This window comes from Crotalus tigris, unplaced genomic scaffold (assembly GCF_016545835.1).
Source record: "Crotalus tigris isolate CLP2741 ecotype Arizona unplaced genomic scaffold, ASM1654583v1 scf7180000024337.5909745, whole genome shotgun sequence".
Classification (NCBI taxonomy): domain Eukaryota; kingdom Metazoa; phylum Chordata; class Lepidosauria; order Squamata; family Viperidae; genus Crotalus; species Crotalus tigris.
This window is the reverse complement of record NW_024100507.1, coordinates 4434192-4450077: the sequence shown is the minus strand read 5'-3', so window position 1 is coordinate 4450077 and position 15886 is coordinate 4434192. Positions and strand designations below refer to the sequence as shown.

At 39.6% G+C, this 15886-nt stretch overlaps 1 protein-coding gene across 2 annotated transcripts in view; it reads right to left on the bottom strand.

Annotated features, from left to right (window-relative positions):
• Window positions 1-15886, bottom strand: part of CACNG5 (calcium voltage-gated channel auxiliary subunit gamma 5) — a 37590-nt gene that overhangs the window by 2838 nt on the left and 18866 nt on the right. The window contains exons 1-5 of one of the 2 annotated variants that reach the window (XM_039325422.1): window positions 10751-10811; window positions 7494-7729; window positions 5308-5394; window positions 3542-3682; window positions 1069-1214 (exon numbers count right to left, since the gene is read on the bottom strand). In XM_039325422.1, the coding sequence (XP_039181356.1) occupies window positions 1069-1214; window positions 3542-3682; window positions 5308-5394; window positions 7494-7701 (582 nt within the window). In that variant the 5' untranslated portion in view covers window positions 7702-7729; window positions 10751-10811. Of the gene's footprint in view, window positions 1-1068; window positions 1215-3541; window positions 3683-5307; window positions 5395-7493; window positions 7730-10750; window positions 10812-15886 lie in introns of those variants that run through there. The other variant, XM_039325423.1, reaches the window with a different exon arrangement.

Sequence of the window (15886 nt, the reverse complement as noted above, 5' to 3'; positions counted from 1 at the left end):
CAATATATTTACCAGCTTGCCTCTCTTTCAAAAGATAATCCCAAGGGAACAAAATCTCACTTGTTCTAACAGAGGAATCAAGATTTGAAAATGTGTTCAGGAAAACTATGATAAACTGCTTAAATGGAATAGAATTTATGTCAGCTGAACAGAGAAATACAGGTATTGGGTGCAACTCAGTTCCTGGCAGTAGAGAACAATTTGTTACTTTAGCTCAATTTACTGATTTGTCTATTGCCTGATTCCTTTTATTCTACAAACCTTTCCTCAGGGGAAAATGCTTTTTCTCTAGTACCATTTTGAGACATTTTTCCAGTATGGCTCACAAATGAGTATTGAAAATATGCTTTGGAACTGAAGAGAAGTTATAAGCAGATAACTGAACAAACATTTAAGACAGGGTTGTGATAAGAGGACTGAATATCTGTTAGAGTTAAAACAACTTTCTGAAAATATTCCACAGTATGGCACATGTATGAACTTCACAATTTTGATTCTGATATTAGTGAGGCCATAATGATAGGGTATAACCGAGTGGCATGTACTGTGTGAAAAATAAGAAAAATCCAGCAGTAAAGCTAATTTACCTTATTTTGAAGCAAGAAAAAAAACCCTCTATTGTTATCAAAATGGTTTCCACAGCTATTAAAAGTCTGGAGTCTAAACTGCCTTGAGTTACACTGAATGTTGGAGTCAAGATTTACCTATTTTATCTATTATAAATGGCAGACCTCTGACATGTAACTTCCAATCTTAGAATTCTTCAGCTAGTATGGCTGTTGCTGAAAATTATGGGACTTGTTGATCGGATATAGACATCAAGGTGCTCAGATGGGGGAAGGCGGCTGTGATGGAATTATTTTGTTATTAATTTAAAGGAACAGCAATAAAAATGGCACAATGTGATTGCCATGGAATATAAGGGCACTGCCAGTCCTCTTGGCCCCTGGGTACTTGCCCTCTTTGCTCCTAAATATACAGAAAAGATAGCAAACTTATGTTATCAAGTTTCTGATCAGGTGACAATAACATGTATTTCCCATAGCGTGTCCAATGAGTTCCTCTTACCTCAGTTAGGAGGAAAGAAATGGCAGAAAAACCAAATGACCAGCCATATTTGTAAGTGAAGTACGTCTCCGAGTCCTTGGTTCTATTGAGCATTTCATCATTGATGGTGGAGATGTACAATACTAGCCCCACCACCAGAGATAAACCTGGGAAACAAAAGGTTTTGTCAAAATATACAAGAAGGAAAAACAGCCTACTTCAGAGAATCAAAGCAACCTTCAGCTTGCTTTAGGAGAACTATAGAAAACACATGATCTCACCAACTGCTATAGGAGAAATCTCCTCATTTTGGTTCCTTCTAGAAAAGAGCACCACCACCACCACAGCAATATCCAGGTGTCTGGAGTTCAAGTCCCAGAATTCTCACTGAGGACCATGCTGGCTATGGAACTCTGGGATTTGAAATCCAAACATCTGGATATTGCCAAAATAGGCATTATAGAATTATTGGAAATTACCTCCCAGATGATCATCCTGGGACTGGGGGGGGGGGGGGATTAAGAGAAGTGACACCATGGACACAGAATTAGAGAAAGATGTTATAGGACTGCAACTCTCCTCATCTCTGCTCCTGGGAGTGAAAGGGAATTAAAGTCCCAGACTATCTAAATACCATAGATTTCCCAGTTTGTTTTAAGGGGGCATTTGCAAGTGTGGATAGGGGATAGTTAGTTGCATCTGTGGTTACTGAGAAATGAGGATTTAGTGCTAAATTAAGTGACAGATTTAAATTCTTAGAAACACTTCTTCTGATCTACTTGTAGATCAGGGACTATAAGTAAAAGTTTTTAAGCTCTGCAGCCATAGTTGTTTGTTTAGTACTCTGTTAATGCTATGAATAAAATATGGCCTTTCCCTCTCAAATGGAGACATGTTTCCAGAACTCTTTTCAGTTCAAGCCTCGTACACTAATTCCATTCATCATTATGTTCTAGATCAGAGATGTCAAACTTGCCACGTCACGTGACGTGTTGCGACGTATCGCGACTCCGGCAATGGGATGGATGCAGCTTTGATATGATGAAACTGGCCTGCGGGCCGGCAGTTTGACACCTCTGTTCTAGATCAAATAAAGTTTGTCTAGAGCTACATGGAAATGAAATATAACCAAGATTACAACTGTGAGCAAACTATGGGCTTTTATTGTGATTTTTGTTTTAAGAACTTCCTTTTATAATCTGTCCTGTAAGTACATAAATAAAATGTCTCTTTATATTTTATTATCTTTATAATACTAAAATATATTTCCTTGATCTTGCTAAGCTAAATGATTTTCCTAGTTGTACTTTATTTTGCCTTATATATTTAGATCTCTATGTCAAATATTTCTGTTGAAATATACTCAAAAGTAATTTCAAAAGTAAATTATTATTGTGGTTTTTTTTTTAAAAAAAACAGCCATTGTAATGACGTACAAGATGTCTCATTATATATTGGCTGTTGCAAAAATAAGGCAAAAATGTGACAGAGTTGTTCTAAATTGTCATGGAAACATCCAATTTAATGGAAATTTTAGCTATACAATTTCTTTTATCTGGTTTTGGTTCTATTTACTATATTTACGGGCATATTATATTTGGAAATTCTACTTGATGTCCATTGATATGCATCCTTGTAATAGGCTTTGGCATTATAAAGAAGAGTTTTATTTACTGACTATGTGATATATCACTCAGGAACAAAATAAAATCTGATTGATTTACATGCAAAATTTAAACACTTTCAGAGGAGCAAGCTTAAATAAATGGGGCATTTTTAATCAGGTTGCTATCGTGGAGTGGTTATCTGACACCCACCCTCTTCTGTTTCTTGGGGCATTCTTATAATTAACTATAATACCTGGGGTTGATTGGAATTGATTGATTGATTCTCTTTCTTTTCCACTCTCCCTCCAAGTAACTCAGGATGAGTATAATCCTTTCTGTCTCTGTTTTATTCTTATAACTTTGTGTGACAGTGTGAGAAATAGCCTCTAGCTCAATATCATCTAATGCCAATAATTACAGACTCTGACCAGACTTCTATAAGAAAACAATAAATTACAATAATGGAACAGTTTCTATTTCAAATAATAAGACAAAATACAATTATAGCCAGATCACTGAGGTGACCAAGGCTGCCTAGTTTTATAGATAGTATAACAAAAGTTAGACATATTCAAAGAAAGAAAAACTAATAATTAAGCAATTGCACAACTATGGCATTCTTCAATCAATCAGAATAGAGCTGGGAGGTCTTCTAGTCCAACCCCCTGCTCAAGCAGGAGACCCTATATCCCATATCCTGTTCCAATATCCTGTTCCAATGTTCTGCTATCACAGTACAAGGAAAAGCTAAATTCCAAACAGGCTCATATTCCAAATTGTTGCCTATTCTATCATTTCTCAGATGTCTGCCCCAGGGGCTTGAATTCAAATGTACCTTCCAACAAAGGTTATTTGGGGGGGGGGGGAGCTGCCATCTTAAAACTCACCAGACAAAATAAAGAAGATTCCAGACACGAAGGCCAAGATGGTTCTATGTGGCCGGATATGCCCAATGTTGCTCAAGATGAATCCAATAAACATGAAAAAGAGACTCACGAGTGGGAACGGGGTAGCAGAACGTATCATTTCTATAAAAAACCATAAGTGAGAAAGAGTCATTAAAAGTCAAAATAAGATTACAAGTAGAAAGGATATATTTGTACTTATAATTCATGAATTTTTCAGGGTTTTTTTTTCTGATTTATCTTTCTATGCAGTTCGTAGCAACCCTTAAATCTCAGAATCACCCCCAAATATGTAAATATATTCTTATCTGGTGTTTCAGAAACAGGGCAAATATCATGGGAAGGAATTTCCTACATCACTACAAAAATATACAGACAAATGCCTACAGAAAGCCCACTTTAGAAAAGATCTTTCTGCTTTCCATGAATTTTACATTTTTTCCCCAAATCTGTTTCCTTGGCTTGTATTTCTTTTAATGTTAAGTCCAGTTGAAAAGCTAAGGCTGCAGTGAGGAAATCCATAGATCCATACGATTAACCTTATGGAGGTTATGTATTTGTAACCTTCTGAATTACTAAACCACTCTGTGGACAATGTGCATCAGCAGAGAACAAGGCCCACCACCAGAAGACCTGTCAATCTAATGGGAGGGAAGGGTCACCTCCACTGTAGCTGCTGGGAGACTGAAAAAGAGGCTATGCCTGAGACTAGTGATAAAAGCATCAGATTTAGAGCCATACTGTCCTACCTCTCAGAAAAAGAGGCCTATGGGATAATTCCATATTACTGAATGGGGCAAATAATACCTTCATAAATTACATCTTATATTAAATCTCAACGACAGCTTTATTGACCTTTCTACCCATGCAGGTGGGACCTTCTCTCACAATACCATTTTAGATCCATTCATAGGCCTCCTTCTAAATGTTCTTAACCAAATTTGTGATAGGGAGGTTTCCTTCCTTTCCATTTGCCTTTACTCCTCTTTTGTGGGGTGGAGAAGGATTTGAAAGGAAAAGCTATCAGTATCACTTTCATCTGGGCAATCTAACTTCCTCTGGATATCAACTCCTTCAGTGGTCCGGGATGGTGGGGTTTGCTGTCCAAAACATCTACAAGTCATTGCATACTCTGGGCTTTGTTACTTGCGTGAAAGTTGACTAGGATAACATTGTATGTTCTGTCCACATTATCCATTGCCTGGATTCTCTTTCCAGACTGTTTCTGGTGATCAGTACCATACTTGATGAATGATGGCATTGTTGCCATGGACACTAGGAGAATGTCTGGCAGCATTGCTCTTACTGCATTACTCTTATTTGAAATAATAACCTATTGGTTTGCTGCTTGAACATTGATCACATCAAAGCAACACTACATGGAAATCAACAGTGGCCCAGTGGAATGAGATAGCTAGAACAGCAGTGCAGCCCTCTCCTTTTCTCTTCACAGGTACCTAGATACAACAGAGCTAACTTCAAAGAAAGCAACCAGAAATCAATTGAAAATGAAGCAACAGCTGGGTTTTCCTCCCTTCCCCTCCACAACCACTGATGCAGCTATTTGCTCAAGTAGTGCTGCAAAGATCTGGACAAGGACTAGATGACACCAAAAAGTGTTTTCTTCATCAATTTGGCACCATCTAGTGGCTATGTGCATTTTTGCAGGTTAAGATTCTTTATCTTTTCTCTGCACAAGGACACATAAAGGTAAATCTTCCCTGCCCCACAAAACAGGAAGCACCTACTTAAAACATTGATAGTTGATTCAGAGGTCAGCTGGACATTCATGGGCATGACATACTCTATTGTGAAACACCTCCCATGTTCTTCACCTGCAAAAGGAGAAATCTTAGAGAAATGAATTGCTTTTTTTCACACCCAAAAACTTTATTCAAAAGCAATCATTTTAAAGGTTTTAAATCAATTGTCCTCTTCTGCAGTACTGATCAATGAGTCCCTAAATTTCCAAAGATGTCAGGCTAGTCCATGCGAGCAACTGTAAAAAATGGCATGAGCAAAACAGCAAATATAGATGGATTCACTGCTTTCTAAGGGATTGTGAGATAGGGGTTCTCCTAGAGCTGAAAGAATATAAAACATGAAAGCTACATAGTTGATGAATGATTGAGAGAACTGGATATGTCTGGTCTAATGAAGAGGACTATGGGAAATATGGTAATGGTCTTTCAATATTTGGGGAGCTGTCACGCAGAAAAGGGGACTGACCTCAAAGCAGCTGAAGGAAGGACAAAAAGCAACCTATGGAAACTTGTCAGAGAGAGATCCAGCCTAGAACTAAGGAGAACTTTCCTGACTGTGAGACCAATTAACCAGTGTAATGGCTTGCCTCCAGAAATTGTGGGTGCTTCATCACTGAAGGTTTCCAAAAGAAACTGGACAGCCATTTGTCCAGAATGATATAGGGTCTCCTGCTTAAGTAAGGTGTTAGACTAGGAGATCTTCAAGATACCTTACAACCCTATTGTTCTATGTTCTAGGCACTGGGGGCCTTTATTTCTCTGTCCCATCATAGTCCTAAACTATGTTTTTTCCCACCACACCGGCAAACAAATCTCTATGTAAATTTGCTCTGAAGGAAAGTCCTACAGTGCTCTCAACCAGAGCTTTCCTTAGAATGCCAAATGCAGGAATGAGCCCCCTGTCCACATCATAACTCCAGAGGAAGCAAAATAATTAAACTCATTCCTCTCCCCAAGGGTTCTAATCCAAATAAATCCCCTAAATCTGCTGCTTACTTTTAAAAAGCATTCACACATCCACACAAGTGCTAACTGCACATATTGTGTCTCCAAAAATCTGCCACTTAAACACAGGCCTTGTAAAGCATCGTGAGCAAAAAAAAGGAGATTTGTATACACCCATTTTTCTGATTTGTGTTAGTTTTGGAGCTGTGACATTTATTATTGTTTCAACTTTCTAATGACAGCTAATAAATACAAGGTAGGGACAGGGCATTGCTTCCTTATTCTTCTTGGGTTGCTGGTTTGACTGTGGACAATTAGCTCTTGAAAGGATCCTGAATGCCAGTCTCCTAGATGAGCAAGTCATTGAGTCTGGACTGCGGCATTCCTGCCATTCATTATAGAACTGGCACTTTAAAATAGAAAAGGTCTAGAGAAGATTGAGAACTTATTACACTCCCCAGAATGTGGTCCTGGTCCTGGTGTTCTTACTAGGAATTGTTCTCTTTCTCCTAACTACAGGCAGTAAGCAACTTACAACCATTTGTTTAGTGACTGTTCAAAATTACAACGGCACTGAAAAAAAGTGATTTATGACCGCTCTCCACTTTTCAACCGTTGCAGCATCCCTATAGTCATGTAATCAAAATTCAGACCTTTGGCAACTGGCATGTATTTTATGACGGTTTCAGTGTCCCCGAGGTCATGTGTGATCAACTTTTGCGACTTTCTGACAAGCATAGTCAATGGGGAGGCCATATTTGCTTAACAACCCTGATACTAACTTAACTGCAGCAACTCACTCAACAACTGTGGTATGAGAGGTCATCACATGGGGCAAAACTCACTTAACTGTCTTGCGTAGCAACAGAAATGTTGGGCTTAACTGTGGTCACAAATCAGGGATTATCTAGAGACCTTTCTGGATGGGTTTTTCTAACAGGCAGATTTGTATTCCTATAATGATGCGACCTGCATCTATGTAAGCCTACATTGGGTGTCAGATTTAATTCATTCCAGATCACTTAATGGGAAGGGTTCCCCATCTTTAAAATAAGCTAACCATTCCCCTCCTCCCTTAAAATATGAAAATAAAAACAGCGAAGCAACAGAACTATTTACATAAATTAAATCGTAAGGGAACATTAATGGGATTTCCTAATACTTTCAAGGCATGAAGAGTAGAAGCACGAGGAAAACCAGATTTACTTTTGCCCAAAGCACCATACCTGCCAAAAAGCAAACCCTCCAGAGGCCGGAATGCAGAGACATCTTGATTTCGGTACTTTGGTTTTGGGGCAGAATGATCCCTTCCTCCAGATACAACCAGTAGTCAGTGCTCACCGCAATCCCCAGAAACCCCAATCCACTCACAGCAAAGACACTGCTGAGCAGAGTCAGCGCTTTCCTGCCGCAGGTGCTCATTCCCCAAAGCATCGGGGTACGATGGGGCACCAGAGAATTCCTGCATGGACAAAGACATCTGTCATCACTAACTGTAAAGTCTTCTTCTCTATGGAGCAAAACTATATCTACTCACTTTCTCTCTTGTAGCCACTTCGAGCAGCTGCAATAACATATCCTAATAAGTTAAGACTACAATCACAAGCAAAGATGTAGATTTTTTTTCCATACCTCTTAGCTGTCATCTGGAGGTAGTCTGGATCTTTTTAAGCCAGATAGAGTGGGCACATAAGAAACTGAAAATCCACATGTCATAGAGCAGTTTTACTTAATTATGATGTAGTTTAGGCTACAAAGGGCCTGAAGTATTGCCCATCAAAAACCTTCAAATTGAGGGCTCCGGGACACAAATGCAATTAAATACATAAACAAACAAACATTAAGATAAGGGCATATATAGTAAAGAATTCATATAAAATCAAAAAAAGCCCAAGCCAGGACGTACCTTTATCTAAATGAAATATCCCAAAGCTGGGAGTATAACATGGGACTGGGAAAGAATTGTAGAATGTGATAGATCAACCAATAAGTGTGGCAACTTGCTTTCAAGCTGATTGTTATCTGGAATGTCCCACTTTCTCTCCATTGTAACATTTCCTATTGGCTCATCCAGTTGCTTCTAATCTGCTGCTGGCAACCCACCTGGAATTGGATGCTAGCAACAGCCATGCATCAAAAACAACAGGCTGACATTGAGAGATTTTTTTCCCCCACTGTGCTATTATGTCAACAGCAGGTCAGTTAAGCTAGATGTGACATGACCAGAAGACTTTGAAAAGCATGTAGGAGTAGAACAAGGGACTAACACAGTGTTTCTCAACCTTGACAATTTTAAGGCATGTGGACTTCAACTTCCAGAATTCCACAGCCAGCAATACTGGCTGTGGAATTCTGGGAGTTGAAGTCCACATGTCTTAAAATTGTCAAGGTTGAGAAACACTGGCATAAGCTGTGACTACTACTGCTGGGAGAATGTTGGGTGCCTTGTAAGCTGATGAATGTCCCATCTGAATTTGGGGCTTGTCCCACCAACCTAGGCATTGTGTTGAAGTTCTTCAGCAGACTTCAATCAGTATGGAAAGACTACCCTAAAAAAGGAAAGGGTATTTGAGGATTCCCACATGAGGGTGGACCACTTTTTTTTTCAGTTAAGGGCTGTTCTCTGGCATGATGGAGACCACCCTGAAAAGGTAAGGAGACCATGTCTGAAAAGTGAATGAAGTCGACAAAAATGGGGTGGATATAGATAATCCATTGAGCTCCAAATAATTTGAAACAGATTGCTTCCAGGGTGGTTAAATATATATAGACATTTAGAACAAACACAATAGAATCACACTAAAACATGGGGGGGGGGAATCTGCCAATTTTCACCAGCAAACATGCAATGGTCCAAAAACCACACATTGGTGAGGAGTGGGGGGGGGGGAGATTTCAAGAGCAACCCAATCCTGGTCAGAATAAAGTACAATTTCAGTCATAAATTAAACTTTGCAATAGCAGATAGGGCAGCAATTAACTCAAACCAAGTCATTTTTATATAAAGGGAGAAAACCCTTGAGAAGGCAGTTGAAGAATATAAACAAAGGAAAATGTAATAGTACTGAAAATCAGAAGGAAAATAAATTAAAGCATCAAATTAAAAAAAACCCACACAGGCAACCAAGATTTCATGACACTTTGCAACACCTAAGAGCTCTTTCACAAGCCAAAATTAATTCCATATGCACAGATGACGAAAGTAGGTCAAAAACTTTATTTTAACACTCATTCACAACTCCAATTAAAGCTGGCAGCTGAAGCAGAGAAGTGTCAATACAGTCATTAGAAACACAATCTCCTTCAGAATGAATGGATGTATCAAACGACTATAACACTGACTTAATGCTACCACAGGCCATACAGTAATAACACAGTTCATGATCTCTTTGGAATTTACTCCAAAGGCTATGTCACTTAGTGCCAATAAATCCACAGGGGAATGTTATTTGATTAGCTACAGTGATTCCGTAGTATGATTGGAAAGGAGAAAAGGGGTCATATCAATTCTAAGGCCTTCTTTAGCTACCCCATTCATTTCTAGCTTTCAAAAAGACGATACTCTGATAAGCTGTTATGTAAAACAGGCTTGAACAACAGCCATGTAAAACAAAGAAGCTTGTAATAGTAGTAAAGTTGGAAGGGACCTTGGAGGTCATCTAGTCCAACCCCCTGCTCAGGCAGGAAACCCTACACCATTTCGGACAAATGGCTGTCCAATGGGCAAGGAAATGTTTAACAATAGAATGGGCAGTAAACGCTAAAAAATAAATGAGGAGAACAAATTCAGCTACAGATGACATGAAGAAAAAATGATCCTAAAGGACTGAAATGGAAGAATTTGTTGCACAGCAAAAGAGGGGAAAATGCAGGAAAATTACAGAAAGCAATGTGATAATAGAATAGGATAGAATAGAATAATAATGATAAAGTTGGAAGGGACCTTGGAGGTCATCTAGTCCAACCCCCTGCTCAGGAAGGAAACCCTATACCAGGGGTAGGCAACCCAAAACACTCAAAGAGCCACTTGGACCCGTTTCCCACCAAAAACAAAACACTGGGAGCCGCAAAACCCTTTTGATATCTAAAATGAAGATAACACTGCATATATCCTTTTTTACCTTTATTATAGGTGTGTGTATGTGTATGTGTGTGTGTGTATGTGTGTATATGTGTATATATACACACACATACACACACACACACACACACACACACACACATATACACATTAAAAATAAAAGTAAAAATATGACTCTTGGGAATATCCATACTATTAAAACAATGATCACCAAGAGAATGCTTTAAGAGAATAAAATTACATACACACACAGGTAAAAAAAGGATATATGCAGTGTTATCTTCATTTTAGATGTCAAAAGGGTCTCTCTCTCCCTCCCTCTCTATCTGCCCTTGGTCTGCCACTCCTCTTCCCCCACTCTCTCTCTCTCTCTCTCTCTCCCCCCTCCTGTCTGCTGCTCACCTGGCAAGCTTCAAGCTGTTGTCCAACAACCTCCGGGGTAAGCAACCTCATCTCTTTTATGACTCATGGACTTCAACTCCCAGAATTCCTGAGTCAGCCTAGCTGGGCTAGCTAGCTCTCTCCTGCCCTTCCTGCTTCCTGCAGAGACGCAGCAAAGGGAGGAGCTCCACCAGAAAGCTTTTCAGCTCCTCGGAGAACACTGTGAGTGCACTCTCTTTTACACATACACACACACACACACAACACACACACAAACACACACAGAGAGAGAGAAGCAGGGAAGTGCAATTGCCTCTCTCTGTCTCTGTCTCTCTCTGCAAAGGCAGAGGAGGCTGGGAGCCAAAGGGGAAGGCTCAAAGAGCCGCATGAGGCTCCGGAGCCGCAGGTTGCCGACCTGTGCCCTATACCATTTCTGACAAATGGCTGTCCAGTTTCTTCTTAAAAACTTCCAGTGTTGGTGCAGTCACCGCTTCTGGAGGCAGGTTGTTCCACTGATTAATTGTTCTAACTGTCAGGAAGTTTCTCCTTAGTTCTAGGTTGCTTCTCTGTTTGGTTAGTTTCCACTCGTTGCTTCTTGTCCTGCCTTCAGGCGCTTTGGAAAATAGCTTGACTCCCTCTTCTTTGTGGCAGCCGCTGAGATATTGGAACACTGCTATCATGTCCCCCCTCGTCCTTCTCTTTGTTAAACTAGACATACCCAATTCCAGCAACCGTTCCTTATATGTTTTAGCCTCCAGTCCCCTAATCATCTTTGTTGCTCTTCTCTGTACTCTTTCTAGAGTCTCACATCTTTTTTACATCGTGGTGACCAAAACTGGATGCAGTATTCCAAGTGTGGCCTTACCAAGGCATTGAAGAGTGGTATTAATACTTCACGTGATCTTGATTCTATCCCTCTGTTAATGCAGCCTAGCACTGTGTTGGCCTTTTTGGCAGCTGCAGCACACTGCTGGCTCATATTTAGGTGACTGTCTACTAGGACATCGAGGTCCCTCTCACAGTTACTACTATTGAGCATGGTGCCACCTATGCTGTACTTGTGCATTTGGTTTTTCTTGCCTAAATGTAGAACCTTGCTTTTTTCACCATTGAATTTCATTTTGTTAGTTAGTGCCCAGTATTCAAATCTGTCCAGATCCTTCTGTATCTTAAGCCTGTCTTCTGGAGTGTTGGCTATTCCTGCCAACTGAAAAAAAAAACATACAGGGTCATGTCTAACTAGAGGAGACATGTGATATTCTGAGAAGACAGAGGAGGTGTAACTGAAGGCTGCCACCCACTTTTATGTATGAAGCTGATAAATTATGATGGCACCAAATCAATCCTCATCTTCTAGGGACTGGCGTTTCAAGAGTCCTCAGCTTCCAAAATGCCCACAGAAATCATAGCGATATCTTTTCTCCAACAAGATGTGTTTCTTTAATATATTAATATGCCATTTTGTAGGACTGCCAGATCCTGAAGTAGTATACCAGACCAGAAGGCTGTGGACCATGCACACCACTGATGGTCATGCAACTTTCTGACCTCTCAGCGCTCACTGGAGAATCTTAAACACGTTTCCTTAACACCCCAGTGTTCCAGATTATATGAAGCTGACCCTGATCAAAAGGAAAGTATCACTATCAGCACTTGCAAGCAGAAGATGCTTAGACTCCCACACCAACTGCCACAGCAGCAAAATTTCAATAGGACTTATTCTTGAGCACATTTATCAAATGCAATTTCAAAGCCAATGTGTTGAGTACCCTTGTTTAACATTATTGGATCCATTTGCAGTGAGAACTTGGGTTTTCATAATTAAACCACTAATTCCTATGCATGATGGAAGGCAAAGCCATTTTTAACACACTTCCAGAGATCAATCAAATATGATGGCCATGTTGGGGTAATCTTGAAAGGATCCAGTACATCAGAAATGACAAGACTTTAGAGATGTTAATGCACTACTACAGCTTGAGCCTCCCTCACGATTTAGTCATGGCTCTTCATCCCTAGTGAGGCGAACTGGAGAAAAACCAAAGAATACTTGATCCAGAGCCATCGGTTGGTCAAATGCCTGTAAATTAGTTGTCAATGATTTGTGGATTTTACTCTCAGCAACTGCCATTAAATTCAGTTCTGAATCCTGGCACACTGAGGACATGATATACACGTACTGTACAGTGTGCTAAATAAAGCACAGAAAATCTTGCCTAATGCCAAGGCTGTTCAGTTCAAACTCCACTGCATCACAAAGGATGTGTTTGTTATTTTGCATAGGGGGGCATTTTCAGATGTTTTGGAGTGGATTTCCAGTAGCCATTTCCTCTTTAAAAAGCTGTCTTTGGAGGTGGGTTTAGACTCAAACAACTGACATTTTCAAAATCTTATTAGGCTTATATTGGCTGAATGGGCACAAAAGATAACTCCCAAGTAATCATATTTCCTTTCTATCAAGACAAAAGCTGGAGAATGAGAGAATGTTGAGCCCAAAATCTTTTTATTTACTCTTGGATATATATCTTCTTCCTCCTATTGTCTGAACCCGAATGGGAGATGGGCTTAAATCCTTGCCACAACATCACCAAATAAGATTTCTTCCTTTGGCTATGGATCTCCGTTGGCCTCCTTCAAAATGGGCTGCACTCTTTTGGACATCTTTCCAGAAGTGAAAGGTTTACATCAAAACAAGCTACAAAACAGAACAGTGAGCCCTCTAACTAGTGAAACTTACTTAATATGCCCATTAAAAAGATAAGACATCCCATCAAGGACATTAATTCATCTATATAGTCTTCCCGGAAGTCTTGCTGTTGTTTTCTTCCCTATCTTGCCCACAATCTTGGGAGTTTACTATGGTCTCCCATCCTAGTACTGACTACCTTTTCTTAACTTCAAAGTTCAGACAAACTGCAGCAAGTGCTGAGCTAACAATAAACAATAAGGAATGCTCTCTCAGCATTCTGGGAAATTACACCTTCTACAGCTGGAAAATAACAAGCTGGGAAGACTCATTTTTTAAAAAATTATGGACTACTTTTCCTCATCCTGACAACAGGCTGAATCTGTAAAGTTGTATTCTAAAAATACTTATCAAAAGAAAACAAGTTTTCACGAATGAAAATGAAAAATCGTATGTGTCTCAGGATAAAGTTTTAATGTTTGAATAACAAATAGACAGATGCCAGTGACCATGGTTACTTGTTGGAGCACTTGAGAGAGAACAGATGGGGGTTAGAAAGTCCTCTTTGGAGTGACTTGGCTCCTAAGTTTCTGGTTGCACATCTATTTCATCCCTGGAAATAATTCTGTTCTATTATTTAATATCAATATCAGCTTTTTGAGAAAGGGCATTCATAGATTTCAAGCTAGGTGGCATCAGTTTGCTGATGATACTTGACCTTTTTTCCATTCCTGCTAATTTGGAGCTGGATACATTTAGGGAGTCCTAAATGAGTTTGATGAGGAAAAATCATCTGCAGCTAACTCAGAAACAATGGTTCTGGAGAAAGGATTTTAGGATTCAGGAAATATGCCTTTTAAGATAAGGATGCACCCCCATTTATAGGCTATATTCTAATCTGGCAAGATTCCTTGGATCCAGCTCTTATCACAATATTGGTGACAAAAAGGGATTTGTCAGCTGATAAATCACCAGAAGGCAAAAGACCTGATTTCACTCACATGCCTAGGCCAACTTATTGCCATGTGTTCTTCTTCACGTGGCAGTCCTTGAACTTGATGCAAAAATTGCAGCTGGCCCAAAATATGGTGAGTGGTGCCTAAAATCACACATTGTCTCATGAAACAGTTGCTTTTTGTATCAAATTTAAGATGCTTCCAGTGATGCTTGAAATGTTACACGAGTATCAACCAAGCTCCCTATGAATGCTCACTCTCAGGTGCCTTTTGTGAGTTCAGCCAAGGAGGCATTTGCACTCAAGGACTGGTACTTTCTCCATAGCAAATCCTACCAGGTGTGACAAATTATCAGTGGAACGGGAGCAAGCCCCCTTCTTAGTCTTTGCATTTTTAGTTATATCTTTAATAATTGTTTTTTAATCAGTTTTTTTTTAAGATGGGGAGGCTGCATTGCTGTTAAACCATCCAGAGACTTAAAGTCATTAGGTCACATAAACCTTTGGAATAATCACTTAATTTCTTGCTCCACATTTTAGTTTTCTCTCATGTCAATTGGCATCAACTTCATTCTTTGCTGGCTCCTTCTTAAAAGCTCCATGCTATTCTCACCTCTACCCAGCTGCCCCTATGTAATATTGATGTCCACAGCTTATGACCGGCACTGTCTCTGATGTTGCTCTGTAGAAGATGGCACCAGCCATAAGCAGAGGACATCAATATTACATAGGGACAGCTGGATAGAAGCAGGCAAGGGAGGAGGCACTCAGCAATTGCACAGAAGAGCTCCAGGAAGGAGAATTTGCAAATTGACAGGAAATCATTGTTGCCAAAGCAATCTTTGTCTAAACAAATGTTGTGTCTTCTATAGGTGAAATTGGGTTATAATGCTTATATAACTAGAATCCTGATCAATTTGAGTTGGTACAAGTTTTCCAATGGCTTGAAAATGAACTCCAAGTGGACTGAATAAATCTTTTGGGGAGAATCAAGTTATCTCCAGATAGGGAGAAATTTAAAGCAAATTTAAGAGCAAATAGCTAGAATTAAGGGAAAGAAAGGAGGAAAGGAATGCAAATTATCTGAGAAGGGCCTCTTCAAATTAGCTCTCATGTCAAAGTCAGATTATTGGCAGATGAACTAATTATTGAACAAACTTGAAGAATGGGCACTATCCAACAAAATGAGTTTTAATGTGGAAAAAGCAAAGTTTTACATTTAGGCAGGAAAAATCAAAGACTTAAGTACAGATTAGGCAAGAACTGGTTCAAAAACAGCAAGTGTGAGAGGGACCTTGGAGCCCTAGTGGACAATCACTTGACTATAGCCAGCAGTGCCCAGCAGCAGCCAAAAAAGCTAAAACAATCCTGGGTTGTATAAACAGAGGCATAGAATCAAGGTCACGTGAAGTATTAGTACTGCTTTATAAAACCCTAGTGAGACTACACCTGGAATACTGCAACCAATTTAGGTCACCATACTACAAAAAGATGCTGAGACCTTGGGAAAAGTTCA